Genomic DNA, 16319 nt, shown 5'->3' with positions numbered 1-16319 from the left:
GGGGCGGCCCGTCTACTGTAGCACATTCAGTATTCATGGCTGTGTGACACATTCCTGCTGCAGTGGATGGCACTTTGCTTTAAACCCCATCCCGCCCGCCAGCACTGGCTGTTCATTTCTTTCGGAGCGTAATTGAATTTCTCGACGTGACTGCAAAAAAAAAAAAAAAAAAGGGGGCACAGCTTCGCCACGTAACGCGGCGCCGGAGCCAGGACGCCAGAAAACATGGAGCGATCCTGTCCCGGTGCCATGCCCGTGTTATTAATCCTAATGCGCCTCCGTCCTGTTCTCTTCTGATTCATGACACAGCACCCGGCATGCTAAACATAATCCCCCGACATGAAACCAAATAGTGGAGCAGAATGGTATTTAAATGGGAGTGCGGCTGATCTCCCTATTGTGTAACCTCCCTTCGCCGCCAGATGGCTAGATATGAAGCCGCCCCGCGTGGGTCAGCGAGGGAGTAACCCCGGCTCGGGCGTGGATCCACTCTGCTGCTTCACCCACCTCTGCAAGGTGTGTGCGGCTGAGCTCAGACAGAGAGATGCCTCTGTTTGCCCAAGGATGTGGGCATCTTTGAGGAGGGTGGGGGCAAATATTACCAACGCTTTTACTAACGACATTCCTGGCACCTGGTCTCCATCCGTAAACAGTCCTCACCCACTCGTACCGATCATTTCCCAGCGTTGTCATACGTGCAAAAACGAATACTCGCTTTCATCCTAAGTGGTAAAATATAATGAATTCCCTAAATTTAGGCACCAGACTGGAGCTGGTCCTTCTGTATGTGTGCACAAGCCTATAAATTCCAGAGAACAGCGTATTCTTAGATTGCTATCAGCGCCGAGCTGCTATGAATACTAATTGGGTAGCACCTCCTCTTCCGCGGGTATTTCAATAACAGAGCTGTAAAACTTGTGTTCCGCGTGGGAACACGTTTATTCAGAGGGTAAATGATATATGCACGTACTATTTTTTCACTGTCAGGCACAGTGAAACCGCCCCGAAGCAGAATATGGAAAAAACTGTCATAGAAAATTGGCAAGGTTTCCAGTAAAGAATCACACTTGAATAACTTCTGCTAACATTTACTGCACCCCCTAGTGGTCAAATTGATCATTACAGGAGCAAGGGAGGCTGGATTCATTGGAATCATCAAAGCTAATTTATTGAAAATCTAATTGTATATGTCTAATCTTAATCAGTATTCATGCTTTTTTACAGTAATATAATAATTTCAAGGAAATACGCTTGAATTACTAAAAAAAAAACAATAACATTGGGGCGACAGTAGCTCAGTTGGTAGAGCGGGTCGTCTTATAACCGGAAGGTTGGCGGTTTGATCCCCGCTCCCGCAGGCGTAAAACTGGCGTTGTGTCCTTGGGCAAGACACTTCACCCACCTTGCCTAGTATGAAAGTTGTGAAAGTGAATGGTTGGTGGTGGTCGGAGGGGCCGATGGCGCAGATTGGCAGCCTCGCTTCCGTCAGTCTGCCCCAGGGCAGCTGTGGCTACAATAGCTTACCACCACCGAGTATGGTGTGAAAGGGTGATGTGATATTGCAGTGTGAAGCGCTTTGGGCTCTGTCATGCAGGGTAAAAAGCGCTATACAAGTGTAGTCCATTTACCATAATAGTGATGTTGTCCTTCATCTTCTACATAAACCTTTCAGATTACACAACCAGTCAGTTAGTCTGTGCTGTAAAATATTAGTAATGATGTCGTTGGAATCAGAATGTCGTCCAAATCAAGAATCAAGATAAATGATGTGTGCTAAAAGAGCTTATTTTCCCTCTAACAGTCAGAGGTCCAAACTCAGGACTCCTGATTCTGTCACGTGAGGCTTAATCCTACTTTAGTTTATGTTGATGCTAACAGTTTTTCGTTATCAGTGATTTAGCCAGCTTTCATTGATCTGTCGGCTATGAGCGCTGCTCCTCCCATATGCAGTTCAGGTCTGGGTCTCAGTGTTGTATTTAAGGTGCAAAGTATAAAAATGATTAAATAATAACAGGAAATACAGTATATTAAAGCATCAAACACCACTGAGAGTTGAAAATAGAAAATCTATATACAGAAAAACATACAAAGCTTAACAAAGAAAAATGGTTATTTCTGTTGAAAAATGAAGATTTGTTCCGTTTCTTGCTGCTGTTACACATTGCAAGCTTGCCCGCACTGTCGCTCTCACTGGTTTCTGGATGCTCAACACCTTCAATGCCTCTTTTCTGGAATATAAAAGAATAATTTAGGTAATTAATGCAAACCAAAGAGGTTTTATTGTCTGTTGAAATTTGCAGAAAATCGCCGTGTTTATATAAAAGAGCTGATGCTAACAGTTTGAAGTGGCTGTATAAGCTCAAAGACGCTACAGGTCACGTTAAAGCAGAGAATGGCTTGTCTAATTAAAAGAACAAACCGTGGTTTGGCCTCTGTTACTTTCTACGGGAAGATTCATGCTGCTGCACTTTAGCTGGAAGTCAGAAAATATAAAACAAAAACAAACAAGAAATGAAGATAAGTGGACATGTCTGCAAAAGGGCACAGAGTTTAATGAAGAACCCTGCCAGTAGTTTGTTATTCATTTTAGTGCTGTGTTTCACATTATTTTTCATCATCTCTGAAGGAAAAACCCAACATAATTTTTTTTAAAAAAGAAGTTGCTTTTACCTCCAGGCAAAGATCATGAATTGGAGACACAAAAAGAACCTTGCAGGGTATGAAAGTCATCTTCCTCCACTCACGTTTGAGCTTTGAAGTCCAGCAGAAAGAGTGGAATCTAATAAATCTACCTCGGCTCGCTGTGGTAAATCAAATAAGCAAAAGAAATGAATGCAACAGCTTTCATTATGCTGCGTGTTCACATGAGCCACTTCTATTAATCCACCCGGTTTTCAAACCTCATCTTTACTTTATTCCTCACAGCAAGAACACAAAAAGCAAAATTGTCAAAAAACAATTATTCTGAATTGCACTTCAGTCTTTTAAAATTGGATTTACTTTACTTTATATTGAAATAAATAAGGTTTCTTTGGATATTCCTTCTTTCTTTTCTTTTCTTAATGTTGAATGTACAACAAAGCTGTGTGGTCAGTCTATTCACATCATTTAACAGGTAGAAGAGGCTCTATAATCTGAATTTTCTATGAGGAAAACAATTATTGATTTACTAATAACAACAAAATAGGCTGGATCAAATCCCCACAGCTGAAAATCAACTACAATCAAAGTTAAAATCAACTCAATTCAAAACTGAAAACTAATACATATTTCATAATCTGTAACATAAAAAAATTACCTTTGTGGGATTTATTTCTCACTGGATTCCTCCAACACGATGTGCTATTTGCAATAAAGTTGCTCAACTCACTTTTTTTATTTGAACTTTGATTAAATACGGCACCGCCACTTTTCACATTCTTTCAACTTTCAACTTTCGACTTTCAACACTTGCTTGAAATAAAGCTAACAGTTAGCTTTAATAATCAGAGGCTAACAGAGAGACAGCGGCTGTGCAGCTCTTCAGTTCTTTCCCCTTTCATCACTGTGGCTAATTTTATCTCAGTAATCAGTAACGAGCGAGTTACTGCCAAACGCGGAGGCATTACAGTGACTTCATGATGGATCGTTACCAACACAGCCACACATTTTCATAGTTCAGCATCAGATTTCACTTCTTCCCAAGTATTGAGCATATGCTATCAAATTAAAATCCCGCTGACCACTTCTGGGAATTGCAGCTCCGTAGCCAAAAGGAAAGAGGAGGAATTCACGGGTCTGTGATGGTATGAGTGAAAAAAAGAAAAAAAAAAATGTCTATGTGGACTGACTTCAGTGAAAAAATGTGCGTGAGTCATGTTAAAACCTCTCACTTCATTAGCTGTGTTTACCTCCGGGTCCAGGGCGGACAGACCCCCAACAACAGAAGGAAACTTTCAGCAGATCCATACTCTGCCGCAGAATAACAAATAAGTCATTGTTAAGCACGGCGCGGGGCTGTTATTCCACCTAACCGCCGCCAAAACTAACACATACTTACCGAGTGCACACACGGCCGCAGGATGAGCGGGATGGACGTGGAGCCTGCTCACGGTATTTCTGACGGCGCTGGCAAACGTGCAGCCGTGTGCAAATTGAAGCGACGTCTGAACATTTGGTTAGAGGAGGAGGAAAAAAAGCCCGTCCTGCTCTGGTGGCCCTGGTGTGTCTCCAAGGCCCCGGCGATGTGTTTAGCCAGCGCCCGGGTCATCCATCATACAAGCTCTTCGAAGCGGTTGGAGAGGGTAAAGGATTTAGGGGGGGACCCATCTCTCACCCCCGCTGAGATGCAATCTGGAGGCTGAAAGAAATCTCCATTGTGCCTGAAGCCTCCTGCAGCCTTCTGCAGCCCCCCGGCTGCCATCCCAGGCCTTCGCTGTGCACTTTGTTTGTGCCACTGGGGTGTGTGTCGAAGTTAAAATCAACTTGCTTCAAACCTAAAAAGTCAACCGCCCTCGAAGCTTAAATAAACTAACTGCGACGCTACAAATCACCTCATTGTGAAGTTAAAATCAACTAGCTTTGAAGCTAACTAGTCAATTTACCATTACTTTTTAAGGAACTCGACACTATAATCTATTGCTGATTATTAGCCACTCACCTTCAAAATTCAAATTTAGTGTTGACTGAGCTTACTTGGCATATAGGGTTGGGTTCTGTTACTCTGAATCCACAAGAACACCGAGAACCAGAAGAGCTAAATGGTTTTGTATAATTTGTACACATGCAAAGGCGTTGCCACTATAACCTCCGCCTCTCTGCCGGCGGACGTGCACCTACCAGTGAACTGGTTTCACCACTGATCCGAGTGAACCTCAGTGCCAAACTTCCAGGAATGAAGGAACAGTGTAGAGGCTAAACACTGCCATATATACTGTCAATAATAGTGGAGCCTGTAATTCGATAAAAGAAAGCTAACTCTGAGATGTGGATCAATGAACATGTTTGTTTTTCAAGATTTACAAGCGAGAGAGAGGAATGACTATTATCAATATACAAATACATTGAAAGAGATGAGCATGGCTCTTTGCTCCTCTTTGTCATTTCCTTACAAGAATTGAATGTTAGCCAAAATGAATAATCTGAAGCATATATGTTCATTTAGAAGAAAGAGAAGGAAGATGTTTCATGATTTAGTGAGGGGCATAACTCGGAAAACAGACTATCTAAATGTATTATTATTGATCCAGATCGATCACGTATGCCTCTGAATCTGTATTGACTCCAGTGCTGTTCCCTCCAGAGAGCCTGTAAGTAGCTGGCAGCTCTCCCGATAAATCAGCTTTAAATATTTGCATTTCCAGACGTGCCGTGCAGTGGCATTGAACGGACACTTCGGTGTTCCAGCTCACTCTCATAAGAACAGCCTGTCTCCCCCCCTCCCCGCTCTATAATTCATGTGGCATTGTATTTATTGTGCAAACAGGGAGCGTACGGGAGCCCATGTTAGGTAAGAACAGGCTGGTGCATAAGGCACCTTTGGGCCCGAGGAAGAGCCAGAAACAAGCAGCAGGGATCTATTGTGTTGAAATGTTTCCCTTAACATGAAAATAAGATCTATAAATGTGATGGTATTCACAGAGACTGTGATTATGAGCTGTTAGATTGTGCTGTATCATAGATCACTGCTCAGTACAGCTGGCTCAAAGAACATCAAAATGTCATTGGTGAGAGCAAAGAACACAACCAGTGACAGGTGTGTCCCTCCGCCGTGGCGCCGCTCTGGCACTATTTAACCCTGGAAGCCGTGTACTTCTAACTAATCCCGACAACAACGATTGCACATTCAGTTTTATCTCATCCAAATCTTCAATCTGTATTTTCCATTCGTCGCTTTAGATTTGTATATGAACGCTTCCCTGCTCCGACAAAATAGTCCGAAACACATGAAAGGCAAACCACTACCGTAAATAGAACCCTGCACTCTGACTGAGCACAGAATCGTCCAATCGCAGCCTCGGTCCGGGTGGTTGTCCGTGACGTCAGCGGGGCTGGACCAATAGAAACGCGTTGCTGGGTGTTGACCTCTGCGAGCCGCATCACCACCTCCCCCGTGTCCGTGGCGGAGGCGCACTATATAAACAAACGAGCCCAAGTTTTAAAGGGCAGAGTTGTAAAAACTCCCGGGCTGTGGGGAGCTGCGACACGGACATTTATTTAAACCCCCACAGGAACAACATCCACCTGGAACAGATCACCACCGAAGCGGGGGGAACAACGTCGTTTTTTATCTCCAGAAAGCTTACACCCGAGAGGCTTACAGCGAGCGGACTGCGGCTCATGAAGGAAGCTGTGAAATCTCCATGTAAGTGAACGCAACACGACGCTGCAGCGCATATTTATAGCTTAAACGACTCTTTACTTCATTAAATGCGTCCTAAAATCAACCTCAAGTCATGACACGACGGTTTCACTGGAGAAATAGGTGCTCCGATCGTCGAGTTAGCCTCCCGGCTAGTTAAAATGCTACGTAGCTTTCTAATAGACTTAACGCTTTTCTTTTTTTTAAATCTCTGTGCGTGCGTGCGTGCGTCCGTGCGTGTGCGTCAGGGAAGACTGATATCCAGATAACCAGCTGGTCGAGGTAAACATTAACAATCATTAGCATAATCTCCTATTTGCACCTTATTATTAACTTCTCCTCAGCTGTCGGACAATGTCACAGCCCGTCGTGCGTGACGGTGTGCGTGATTATCACGTAAAATAAACGTGCGTCTGTTGTAGAGATGGTTCTCCTTGTCGTGGTTGGACTTTGAATGGTGATTATGTAACAGCCATTCAGAGCCTCCCTCCGCTGTGGCTCGCCAGAACAGCCTGGTAACGCTGTTTTTAAAAAAACACGACATGGCACCTGTGCATGCTGTATGGAGGCGATCAGGAGCAGGGCGGAGAAATAAATCCTCATTACTGTTGAGATCAGACCCACCGCCCTCTGCAGAGGTCAACCACCGGTGTGTCTATCTGTCACAGTGAACACACACACACACACACACACTGCTGACACCGTCTCTGAGTCAGTGGTGTTTATTTATAGCTGTTGATATTGTACAGAGAGGGAGGGATTGCAGGGGCATACAGATGGAGTAGTATCGATCACCTCGGCGGTCAAACAGAGGTTTTTATTTTGCTAAGAGTAAGTAAAATTAAAGTAATTTAAAGTTATAATGCCGCAAATGATAAATGTTAAGGAAAGGGAGCCAGTGCACCATATTTCACCTTTAAAAATGAAAATTTGCCCCTTTGGTGACTGATTGCATAATGTAGGAGATAAAATTCCTTGTGAAACTGTAATAAAATGGATAATAACACCATAAATGCAACAGATCATTGTTACATAATGGAAATAATCCACTTTTCTCTTGCAAAATAGCATGGCCGAGAAGCTATTTAAATATCTTATCACCTTTAAACTTGGATGGAAGTATTGATATTTTGCTATGAGTATCGATCCATAGTGTGAGGTGTTGGAAGTATCAGTATTACTACATGTCTAGTTTATGACCATCCCTATGACTTTTTAGCTCCACAAAACTTTTTTAAAACTCGTCAGTGGATACAGATAGACATTTCTCAACCAGAGTTTCTGGGAGGTCTCCACTCCTACAAGGAAAGCTCAAACCAAACAGATTTAAAGCTTCACAGAAGCATTATAGTCACAGACACACCTCTGTGTTTATGTTCTTTAGCGGTTATTAAGGAGTTAAAGGAGCTAGAATCTGTTGCCACTGTGACGTGTGAAGAGATGCTATTTTAAAAATAAACTACAAACCAAACGTTGCTATAAAATTTAAAACGAATGAATGTTTTCGTTATTATTATTGTTATGGCTGCCGTCATTGAATGTTTTCTTTTTCTTGCTCTTTCAGGATCTTGAACCCACATCTGCTCCTGGAAGGATACTGGCACCAAGCACTCCGAGGGTCTTCCTCACTCTGATCTCTGCTGCCTTGGAGCTCTTACTTTTTCCTCCTTTTTTTTCTTTTTTGCCACTAACTCTGTGACGACTATCAAAGATTCGCCACTGAAGCAGCTATGCAGCTTGAAATTCAAGTAGCACTCAACTTTATCATTTCGTATCTGTACAACAAACTCCCCCGGCGACGTGTGAACATCTTCGGCGAAGAGCTCGAGAGGCAGCTGAAGAAAAAGTATGAAGGCCACTGGTACCCGGACAAGCCATACAAAGGGTCGGGGTTCCGGTGCATCCACGTAGGGGAGAAGGTGGACCCCGTGGTGGAGCAGGCGGCCAAAGAGAGCGGGCTGGACATCGAGGACGTCCGGAATAACCTCCCTCAGGACCTTAGCGTGTGGATTGACCCGTTCGAGGTGTCCTACCAGATCGGGGAGAAGGGGCCGGTCAAGGTGCTATACGTGGACGATAACAATGAGAACGGCTCGGAGCTGGACAAGGAGATCAAGAACAGCTTTAACCCCGAGGCCCAGGTCTTCATGCCCATCAGCGACCCGGTGGGGGGCTCCTCGGAGTCCAGCTCGCCGTCCCCGCCCTTCGGCCAGTCGGCCGCCGTCAGCCCGTCTTTCATGCCGCGCTCCACCCAGCCGCTGACCTTCACCACCGCCACCTTCGCCGCCACCAAGTTCGGCTCCACCAAGATGAAGAGCAGCGGCCGCGGCAACAACAACAACAATGGCGGCAGCGGCAGCGGAGGCAGCGCAGCAGGCGGAGGGAGTGGCAGCGGCGGCAAGGTGGCTCGCACCTCCCCCACCAACAACCTGGGTCTGAATGTCAACACCCTGCTGAAGCAGAAAGCCATCTCCACCTCCATGCACTCTCTGTACGGGCTGGGCCTGCAGCAGCCGCCGCCGCCGCCGCATCAGAAGGCCTCGGCGCTCTCCCCCAACGCCAAGGAGTTCGTGTTCCCCAGCCTGCAGGGCCAGCCCAGCCCCGGGGCCGTGTTCCCCCCGGAGGGCTCCCTGGGGCTCGGCCCCCTGCAGTACAACAATGCCTTCGACATGTTCGCAGCCTACGGAAGCCTCAACGACAAGTCCCTCATGGACGGCCTCAACTTCAGCCTGAGCAACATGCAGTATTCGAACCAGCAATTCCAGCCGGTCATGGCTAACTAAACTCACCGCGGTGGCTCAAAGAGAAGGAAAAACACAACGCACACATCGAGAAGCCGGACTGGAAGGAGTCAGAGAAGAGCATGTGCCCCCCCCCCCCCCCCCCCCCCCCCCCCCCCCCCGAGTTTGTTTCTACTGAAAGCTTGTTGTACAAACACATCCAAGCTTGGTTACTTCAATTCAACATGCATCATTGTTTTTCTTTTTCCTTTTTGCCAACCAAGCACAAGAAGTTTTTTACTATGTTGAGAAAATACTCCCATTTAAAAAAAACAAAACCAAAAAAAAAAAAACAAGCTTCGAGTTTTTGGCCTCTTACAGTATTTTACAGGTGGTAAGACAAGGCTGATTTTTATGAATTGGCACTACTAAGTGGGGTTACTTGGTCTTTTTCTAATTGTATAATTTAATTTAGTACAGAGTTTGTAAGATATCAGAGTATATATTGTTTCTATGACATGGTGTTGCATTTATATCTTTTTACTACTCCAGTGATCTGTGATGGCTGCAGCAGCTTTTCCTTATTTTTTTTTCTTTTTTTAAAAGAATTGTTTAAAGAAATCCATCTATGAAAAAAAAAATATACATTGAATATTCTAAAGATTGTGTACAGAGTATTCCTTTAGTGGTGGAATTCAAGTGTAGGAATATTTGCTTTTTTTCTGAAAGATGAATTGTATTTTCTGTTAAGAGGTTAAACAGATTTTTGCTATACTATGGACAAAAAATGTAATCGTATGAATATTAATTTTGTACCTACATTGTGCAATACTTGATAAAAAATACGGTATAACAAAGTATTTTGAGTCAGTGTCTTACATGTCAAGAGGGACTGAAATAGTTTATATTGTTAAGTTTGTATTAAATGCTTAAAAATGATATGCTTGTCTTTATTTTTTTTAATTTCATATTTGCACCCTGGTCTTTTTAATAAAATAAAACTCCAGTTGAACATGATCCCATGGCAGCGGTCTGGTTTATTGCTCCTTCAGTGTTTATGGCGCGCTAACGTGGATCAGTGCCTGGCGCAGTCGGACTTCGGACTTTGGTTTCGCCTTGGAGCTCCGGCGGTGTTGGTAATGGAAATGTGTACACAAACAGTTATTCCTAAAAGAAATTATAACCACTCATCTGCATGAAAGGGAGGATCCAGAGAGTTTCAGCCATTGCTCTAATGTCAAACATACAGTCCCTGAGCCAGAACCAAAACCTAATAAGATGTGAACATGTTCAGAACATATTTGTGCTTTTTCACATGAAGTTGCTTTATTTTTGTTGAATTGGCCCTTATCTGAACAATCACAGCTTGGAGGCCTGTTTTTCCCAAACTGTAACGATTGCACTTCCATGAACTCATCATATAAGTGGCGTTCACTTATACGACACTCTTTCCACTGATTTAACAGCCGCCAAAGGGCTTTTCAGTGTTGACAGCAGTGGAGGTGACTGCCACACAAGGTGCTCCGTCCCTCCACTGGGAACAGTTTGCTCAACGGACATCTACAACCTGCAACTTTCTGACTGAAAGATGACCGCCAGAAACAGTAGCCGCCACCATAAGTCACCAGCTAACGCACCTGTACGACAGGTGTGTGTCACTGGTTCATTTTTAGGCAGGTCCATCGTTGGGTTTAGAGTAAAACAATAGCCCAGCGCTTCCTGACAACCCTTCAGCTCACCGATTTGGAATTTCACATGACTCAAAAGTCCGAAAATAACCTGTGTGACACTGCGGTGCCGCCTCCCTCAATTGTTTGAAGATGTGTGTACACACACATGTTGTTAAGGCCACCCAAACACACCCAAAGCCTGATTCAGATGCTGATCATCGCAACCTGATGCTTCTATTCAGAGAAAGAATCTGAAGCATTTGGCGCGGTATCTTTCTTTTGATCAAACCTTTACCACTTTTGAGAAGGAAATACTGTATTTTTTGCAAATACGTATAATTCCAAGTATCTCACCAGATAGATGGTATTTCCAACCAAAGCAATGTGCACACATGTCAATAAAGACTTTTCATGACTGAGCCCAAAAACGTCGTTAAAATACTTCTGCAGAACATGTTGAAACATGTAAAGACTAAATCAGGTTTTTGCTCAAAATAAACATCACACAGTGATTACTTGAGAAACCAATCATTTGTTATTTCAGCAACCTTTCTAAATCTGTCCTGTTTCTTATATAGATGATGTTCATTATAAAGCATTATATCGTCAGCGTGTTGATGATAAAATCAACAGATTTGCGTTTGTTCCCAAATTTACAAACTCCCTCAACTACAGCATGTGAGGCGTCGTTTAAATGTTTTAAGGGAAAACTATATTCTCCTCAGAGCTGTTGAGAGTCATTCCTAATAGCATTCCAACTTTGTCATTTGTACATTCGTTTGAATCATTTGTACATCGCTGCATCATCAGACGTGGTTTTCATGCGTTTTCACTTAGAATCTTTCCACCTATGTAATTCAGCCTCAAGTGGAAACCTGTTGCGAGTCTTCTTTTTCCTTCTTCCTGGTTATGACTCCACTCTGATGAGCCTCGGCCACCATTCTTCATTGATATTGTGCTTTTTGTGCTTCAAGCAGAACACCGCTCCCTGCTTTCAGAGCAGGTTTCTCGTCAGATAACGCGCCCTTCTTGTTTGCTTTCTAAGATCCTGTGATTGACGACTCTTCTTTTCAAAAATCTGAACTATTCACAGAGGGCAAGGCAGGAGTGTTTGTGTGTGTTGTCATGATGCCTCTCTGTGATCTTTATTATTGTGTTGTTTTGTGATGATTCTGCGTGTATATTGTGATCATTTAATGTAACTGTGATGACTTAGCCTCTCTTTCCTAATGTGTTTGGCCTGTGGTTATAATGGTTTCAGGTATTTTCAGATTGAGTTTAAACTGCACCAGAGAAGCCATTTCAGTCCATAGTGTGAGTCTATTTTTGTTTTAAAATAGATAATGAAGTGTCTCAGTCCTTTGCACCGGGTGAAAAACAATATTCAGAGACACATTGGTCCATCCTTAGTTCCACATGAGCACCTGGGCTCTCTGGGACCAACAGGCCCACAGATGGTGCGGTGTCACACCAGCCGGGAGACTCCCAGGGTGCAGAGTGTTGCCTTGCTGTGACTCCATCTTGCCCGTTTCCACACGGTGCCTTCCTCTTCCTTCAGAGGCGTACATTCCTGACACGGACTCCACTCGTCGCTCGCAGGTTCCCTCTGGCACCGCGTCCCTCGCACGCCGCGCTCAACCTGTGTTTGTTTGGAAGGGAGTTCCTCAGACTGCGTGAGTCCCACGCGAAGGAATGAGGAGGCGCCGTTTGACGTTGCTTCAAAATGTTTTCACCCTCACTCAATGTGACGTCTAACAGGCTGTTTGTAGAAACCGAACAGCAGAAACGCAGGAATCTGAATGTCTGAGTGCTCATATTGTGCCTTTAGAGAAAAGAAAGTTAGCTCTGCTTCACATAATTCACCACGTTTCTCGCTTAAAGGCTCTCTTAAAGTCAGGAAGTTACCAACACTGGCTTAATCTTATAATGTCAGGTCTTTTGATAAAATTGTTAAATGTCGAAATTCTTGGTTTGCAGATGTTTCGGTGAAGGATTTAACACAGACTGAGGAAACGATGCTGCAATTCAAAGGAAGAAGTGACACAGCCGTGCTCTGCTGTTCAAACATGCCTCAGTTTGAGGAACCAAATGGCTGATGGGCTGCAGAAAACACAGTGTTTACCAGGCAAAGGGCAAGCAGGGATGAGTCATCCCGAAGTGCAGCTGATACATGTGAACTGTATTTTAACACCATGGTGTTCATCACAAGGCTTCCAGCGAGGACAGATGGGCCCCAGCACTTCAGCACACGGCCAGGCAGCACGGAGCCAGCACCAAGGAGCGAGCTTCAGCATGTTCTGGACCGCTCCCCATACCAGAGGAGGATTTTTAGATCAGTAGGCCAGCAGCGAATCATCAAACGATTTGGTGTTGTCTCCAGGTTCTGACCTTGATTAGCGCTCACGGCTTCATCCTGAGCCTCCCATCAGAGCAGAGAAGCGAAGGAAGCACCTGTTCCCGGGCCCTGAACTCAGCACGATGACATTTTTATAGAGGTTGGATATTTCAGGGAACAGCAATACAAGGAAAGGCTTAACATTCAAGGGGGAAGAAAGAAAAAGAAGAAAAGATAGAGAGGATATATTAAAAAAGCTTTATGCAGTCTGTGTTATTCGCTGATAAACCCAGAGCCGAGGCTCTAATGAATACAGGCTGTGCTGTGTTTGGCCAAGAAAGAACCTCAGTCAGTTGCTGCTTTCAAGTGCTGCCAACTCATTTTAGAGGGGATCATCCATCCGACCTCTTTCTTACCCCGAGCCAGACAACCATTCAACATACAGGCGCGGTATTCCTCCAATATGAGCCCGGCATCCATATTGCTCCGTGCCCCAGTGGCCACTGTGGAATCAGGTACTGAAGGGTTGGACTGGATAACAGCTACATTATCTTCACTCCAACACACACGTATCAAATAACACACACGAGGCTGCAAAGCACAGCGTGGAAAATAACACACTTCAAATAATCACATCATTGACATACAGTAGCATTTTTTTTCACATTTGTATTTAATGTATTTACTCATTCTTCAGAATGATTTTGATATTTTCAAATCTGTATTTTTATAGTCAAGTAAAGGAAGAAAGTCTATATAAGTTTGCAAAGCAAGTTTCCATTGCTTAAGATTTGTTTTTTTGTTTTTTTCTGAGAACACTTTCCATGAGTAAAGTGTCTTTTAACCCACTGAAACACAAAGTTTTGCCAGTATTGGTAATATCAAACTAGTGTGCTATTGGGAACTGGGTTTAATTAAAGGAAACTGTGAAAAACTGGATGAAAAACTGTGTTTTTCCATTTTTGCATTGGTGGTTTTAAAAGCAAACAACACTGTTGTGTAATAGAATTGAATAAAATAGAATACAAAAAACATTTATTCACATGATACAGTATTATGACATTAGAGAGGTGATCCTCTCATAGTGCAAATAAACAAAATGTAACAAACAAAAACAATGTATAATGCTTTTCTGTTTAAGATCTTGTCCTAAAGGACTAAATGTGGTGATGATTGAGACAGAAACACCACTCAGCTCTTCTCTCTCATTTTTAAGTTTAAATCTAAAAGTTTAATCTTTGAAAAATTCTGTTTTATTGAGCGATGTCAGATTTTTTTCTTCAACTTCAGAAATGTAGAGTTTTCCCTTTTCCCAGTTTCCCCTGAATGCACCATGCACGTTAATGAGGCACACCTGTAGTTAATCAGCCTGAGCACACCTTCACAGCTGCAGGCGGAAGAAGAAGTAGTTCCACCAAGCAACCGGAAAACGACCTGCTACATGATGTAGTGTGTTTCTTCTTTAACAGAAAAAGAATTGTGTCTCTCTAAAATAATTATCTTGATTGTAAAACTTGATTTCATCACTAGAATCGATCCTGTAAGATGTTAGCTGTTGGGGACTAGTTTCTGTAGATCAATACACACAGGACTCCAGCAACACAAACAAATGTCATTACAGAGAAAGCTGAACTTTTTGTTTGAAGAAGTGAATACAGAAGACATTCGTTCGATGTGATTTCTATTTAAACTAAAGTGGAAGTTTTGTTTGAAGCAAGAGTTTCTTGAACGACCAGGTAAGCTGATGAAAAAATGAAGAGAAAGACTGAAAATGGCTCCAAATGACAAACCTTTTCCATTATTATTCCATTTATTCCACTAATAGATTCATTAATGTTTGTTCAATACATTTTTATTTCTTTTGGTAAATATGAAGCATTAATTTTCCTCTGGTGTGTTCAGGGGCCGACTGGATCAGAATACAACAACTCCAGAGATAAGAGGAGAAATGAAACGGAACATCATGAGATGTTCTGGATATCTGCTCGGAAACAGGAGAACTGAGAACCTTCAGACAGCCGTAGAATAAAGGACCAGCAGGAGAGAGATTCAGAGCTGCAACATGACTCCAAAAAGTAGGACTCGCTTATTTTATTCTCCTCATGTTTGGTTGTGTTAATGCACCCAGCCTTGAGGTGCAGCTGTCTTTCTGCTGTTACTCTACAGTCCTTGTACTGTTTCATACACAAAGTCCTGCAATGTGTGAGTGATTCAATGCATGGGCGTGCACACATTGGGTTATGTGTGTGGTTTTGGACTGAAACCTTTTTGTTTGTGTGTGTTTTGCTCTTTGTTCCACTGGTTGCAGAGATTTTGCTTTTCTCTACCTCAGATTAACTGTGGATCTCACATTCTCTGGATTATGTCACCAGGCTTGGGAAATACTTGAGATCAAGCTGCAGTGGTTGAAATAATTTACCAGTGTGTGAGGCTGTGTTGCAAGAATATAAATGTGAGTCAGCAATTATTAATCAGCACTTTTATCTTTTTAAATTGCTGGATTGTGGTCCGGCTGTTGCTGTTGGATTATTTCTGATGCATGTTTCTGTTATGTTCCATTTCTTGGATTTAACCATCGTAATCTTTTGGCACTCTTCACTTGCATCTTCATACGCACCTGATACCGTGTTGCATTCAATGTTTTATTATTATGATCATTTCTGGAAGGCTGACTTCGGGTGTATGAACACAGAACTACACTCCTTTTAGAGTCTTTTTCCAAACAGACTCATGGATGACAAACTGTCTGAGGCCTTCAATGACCATGGAGCCAAGTTATGGCCATTCACATCTACAGCAAAGTACCAGTTTACGTCACACAACACACTGTCACTCTGTCTAAATATATCAGATGTAGTCTAGTTTGCACTGAAGGCATCTATTTTGTAACCATTTGTACATTTATTTGATTTGAACCGATCAAAAACAGTTTTAGAATGTTTCTCAGCTGGCTTTAACACTATAAACATTTTTTTTTCTACGTGCCACTTCTTTGTGCAGCTGGTGTCTAATAGAAGTGCCTGTGACGCCAGTTGTATTTGTGGTAACATGTCACTAAGGAAAAAAAAAAGGGTGTTTATATCAAACATAAAATAATGGAGATGTGAGTTTCGGGCCTCGTCACTCGGCCCTACCGCTCCGTCTCCATTTGTTGTGGTTGGGAGGCGCAGCTGAAGGTTACAGTAACGAAAGGGTGTTGCACACTTCAATAGGTCTAAAAATAGACCTTGCAGGGCTTCTGCGTCACCGCAGGA

At 43.2% G+C, this 16319-nt stretch overlaps 1 protein-coding gene across 1 annotated transcript; it reads left to right on the top strand.

The window, feature by feature from the left end:
- The first annotated feature begins 6128 nt into the window (after positions 1 to 6128).
- On the top strand, positions 6129 to 10077 carry LOC115393282 (protein Tob1-like). The gene is made up of 2 exons (XM_030098179.1): positions 6129 to 6343; positions 7905 to 10077. The coding sequence occupies exon 2, from the start codon at positions 8071 to 8073 to the stop codon at positions 9121 to 9123; it is 1053 nt and encodes a 350-aa protein (XP_029954039.1). The 5' UTR covers positions 6129 to 6343; positions 7905 to 8070; the 3' UTR covers positions 9124 to 10077.
- The last annotated feature ends 6242 nt before the right edge of the window (positions 10078 to 16319 follow it).

This window comes from Salarias fasciatus, chromosome 8 (assembly GCF_902148845.1).
Source record: "Salarias fasciatus chromosome 8, fSalaFa1.1, whole genome shotgun sequence".
Lineage (NCBI taxonomy): Eukaryota > Metazoa > Chordata > Actinopteri > Blenniiformes > Blenniidae > Salarias > Salarias fasciatus.
This window is presented reverse-complemented; position numbering and strand designations above follow the sequence as displayed.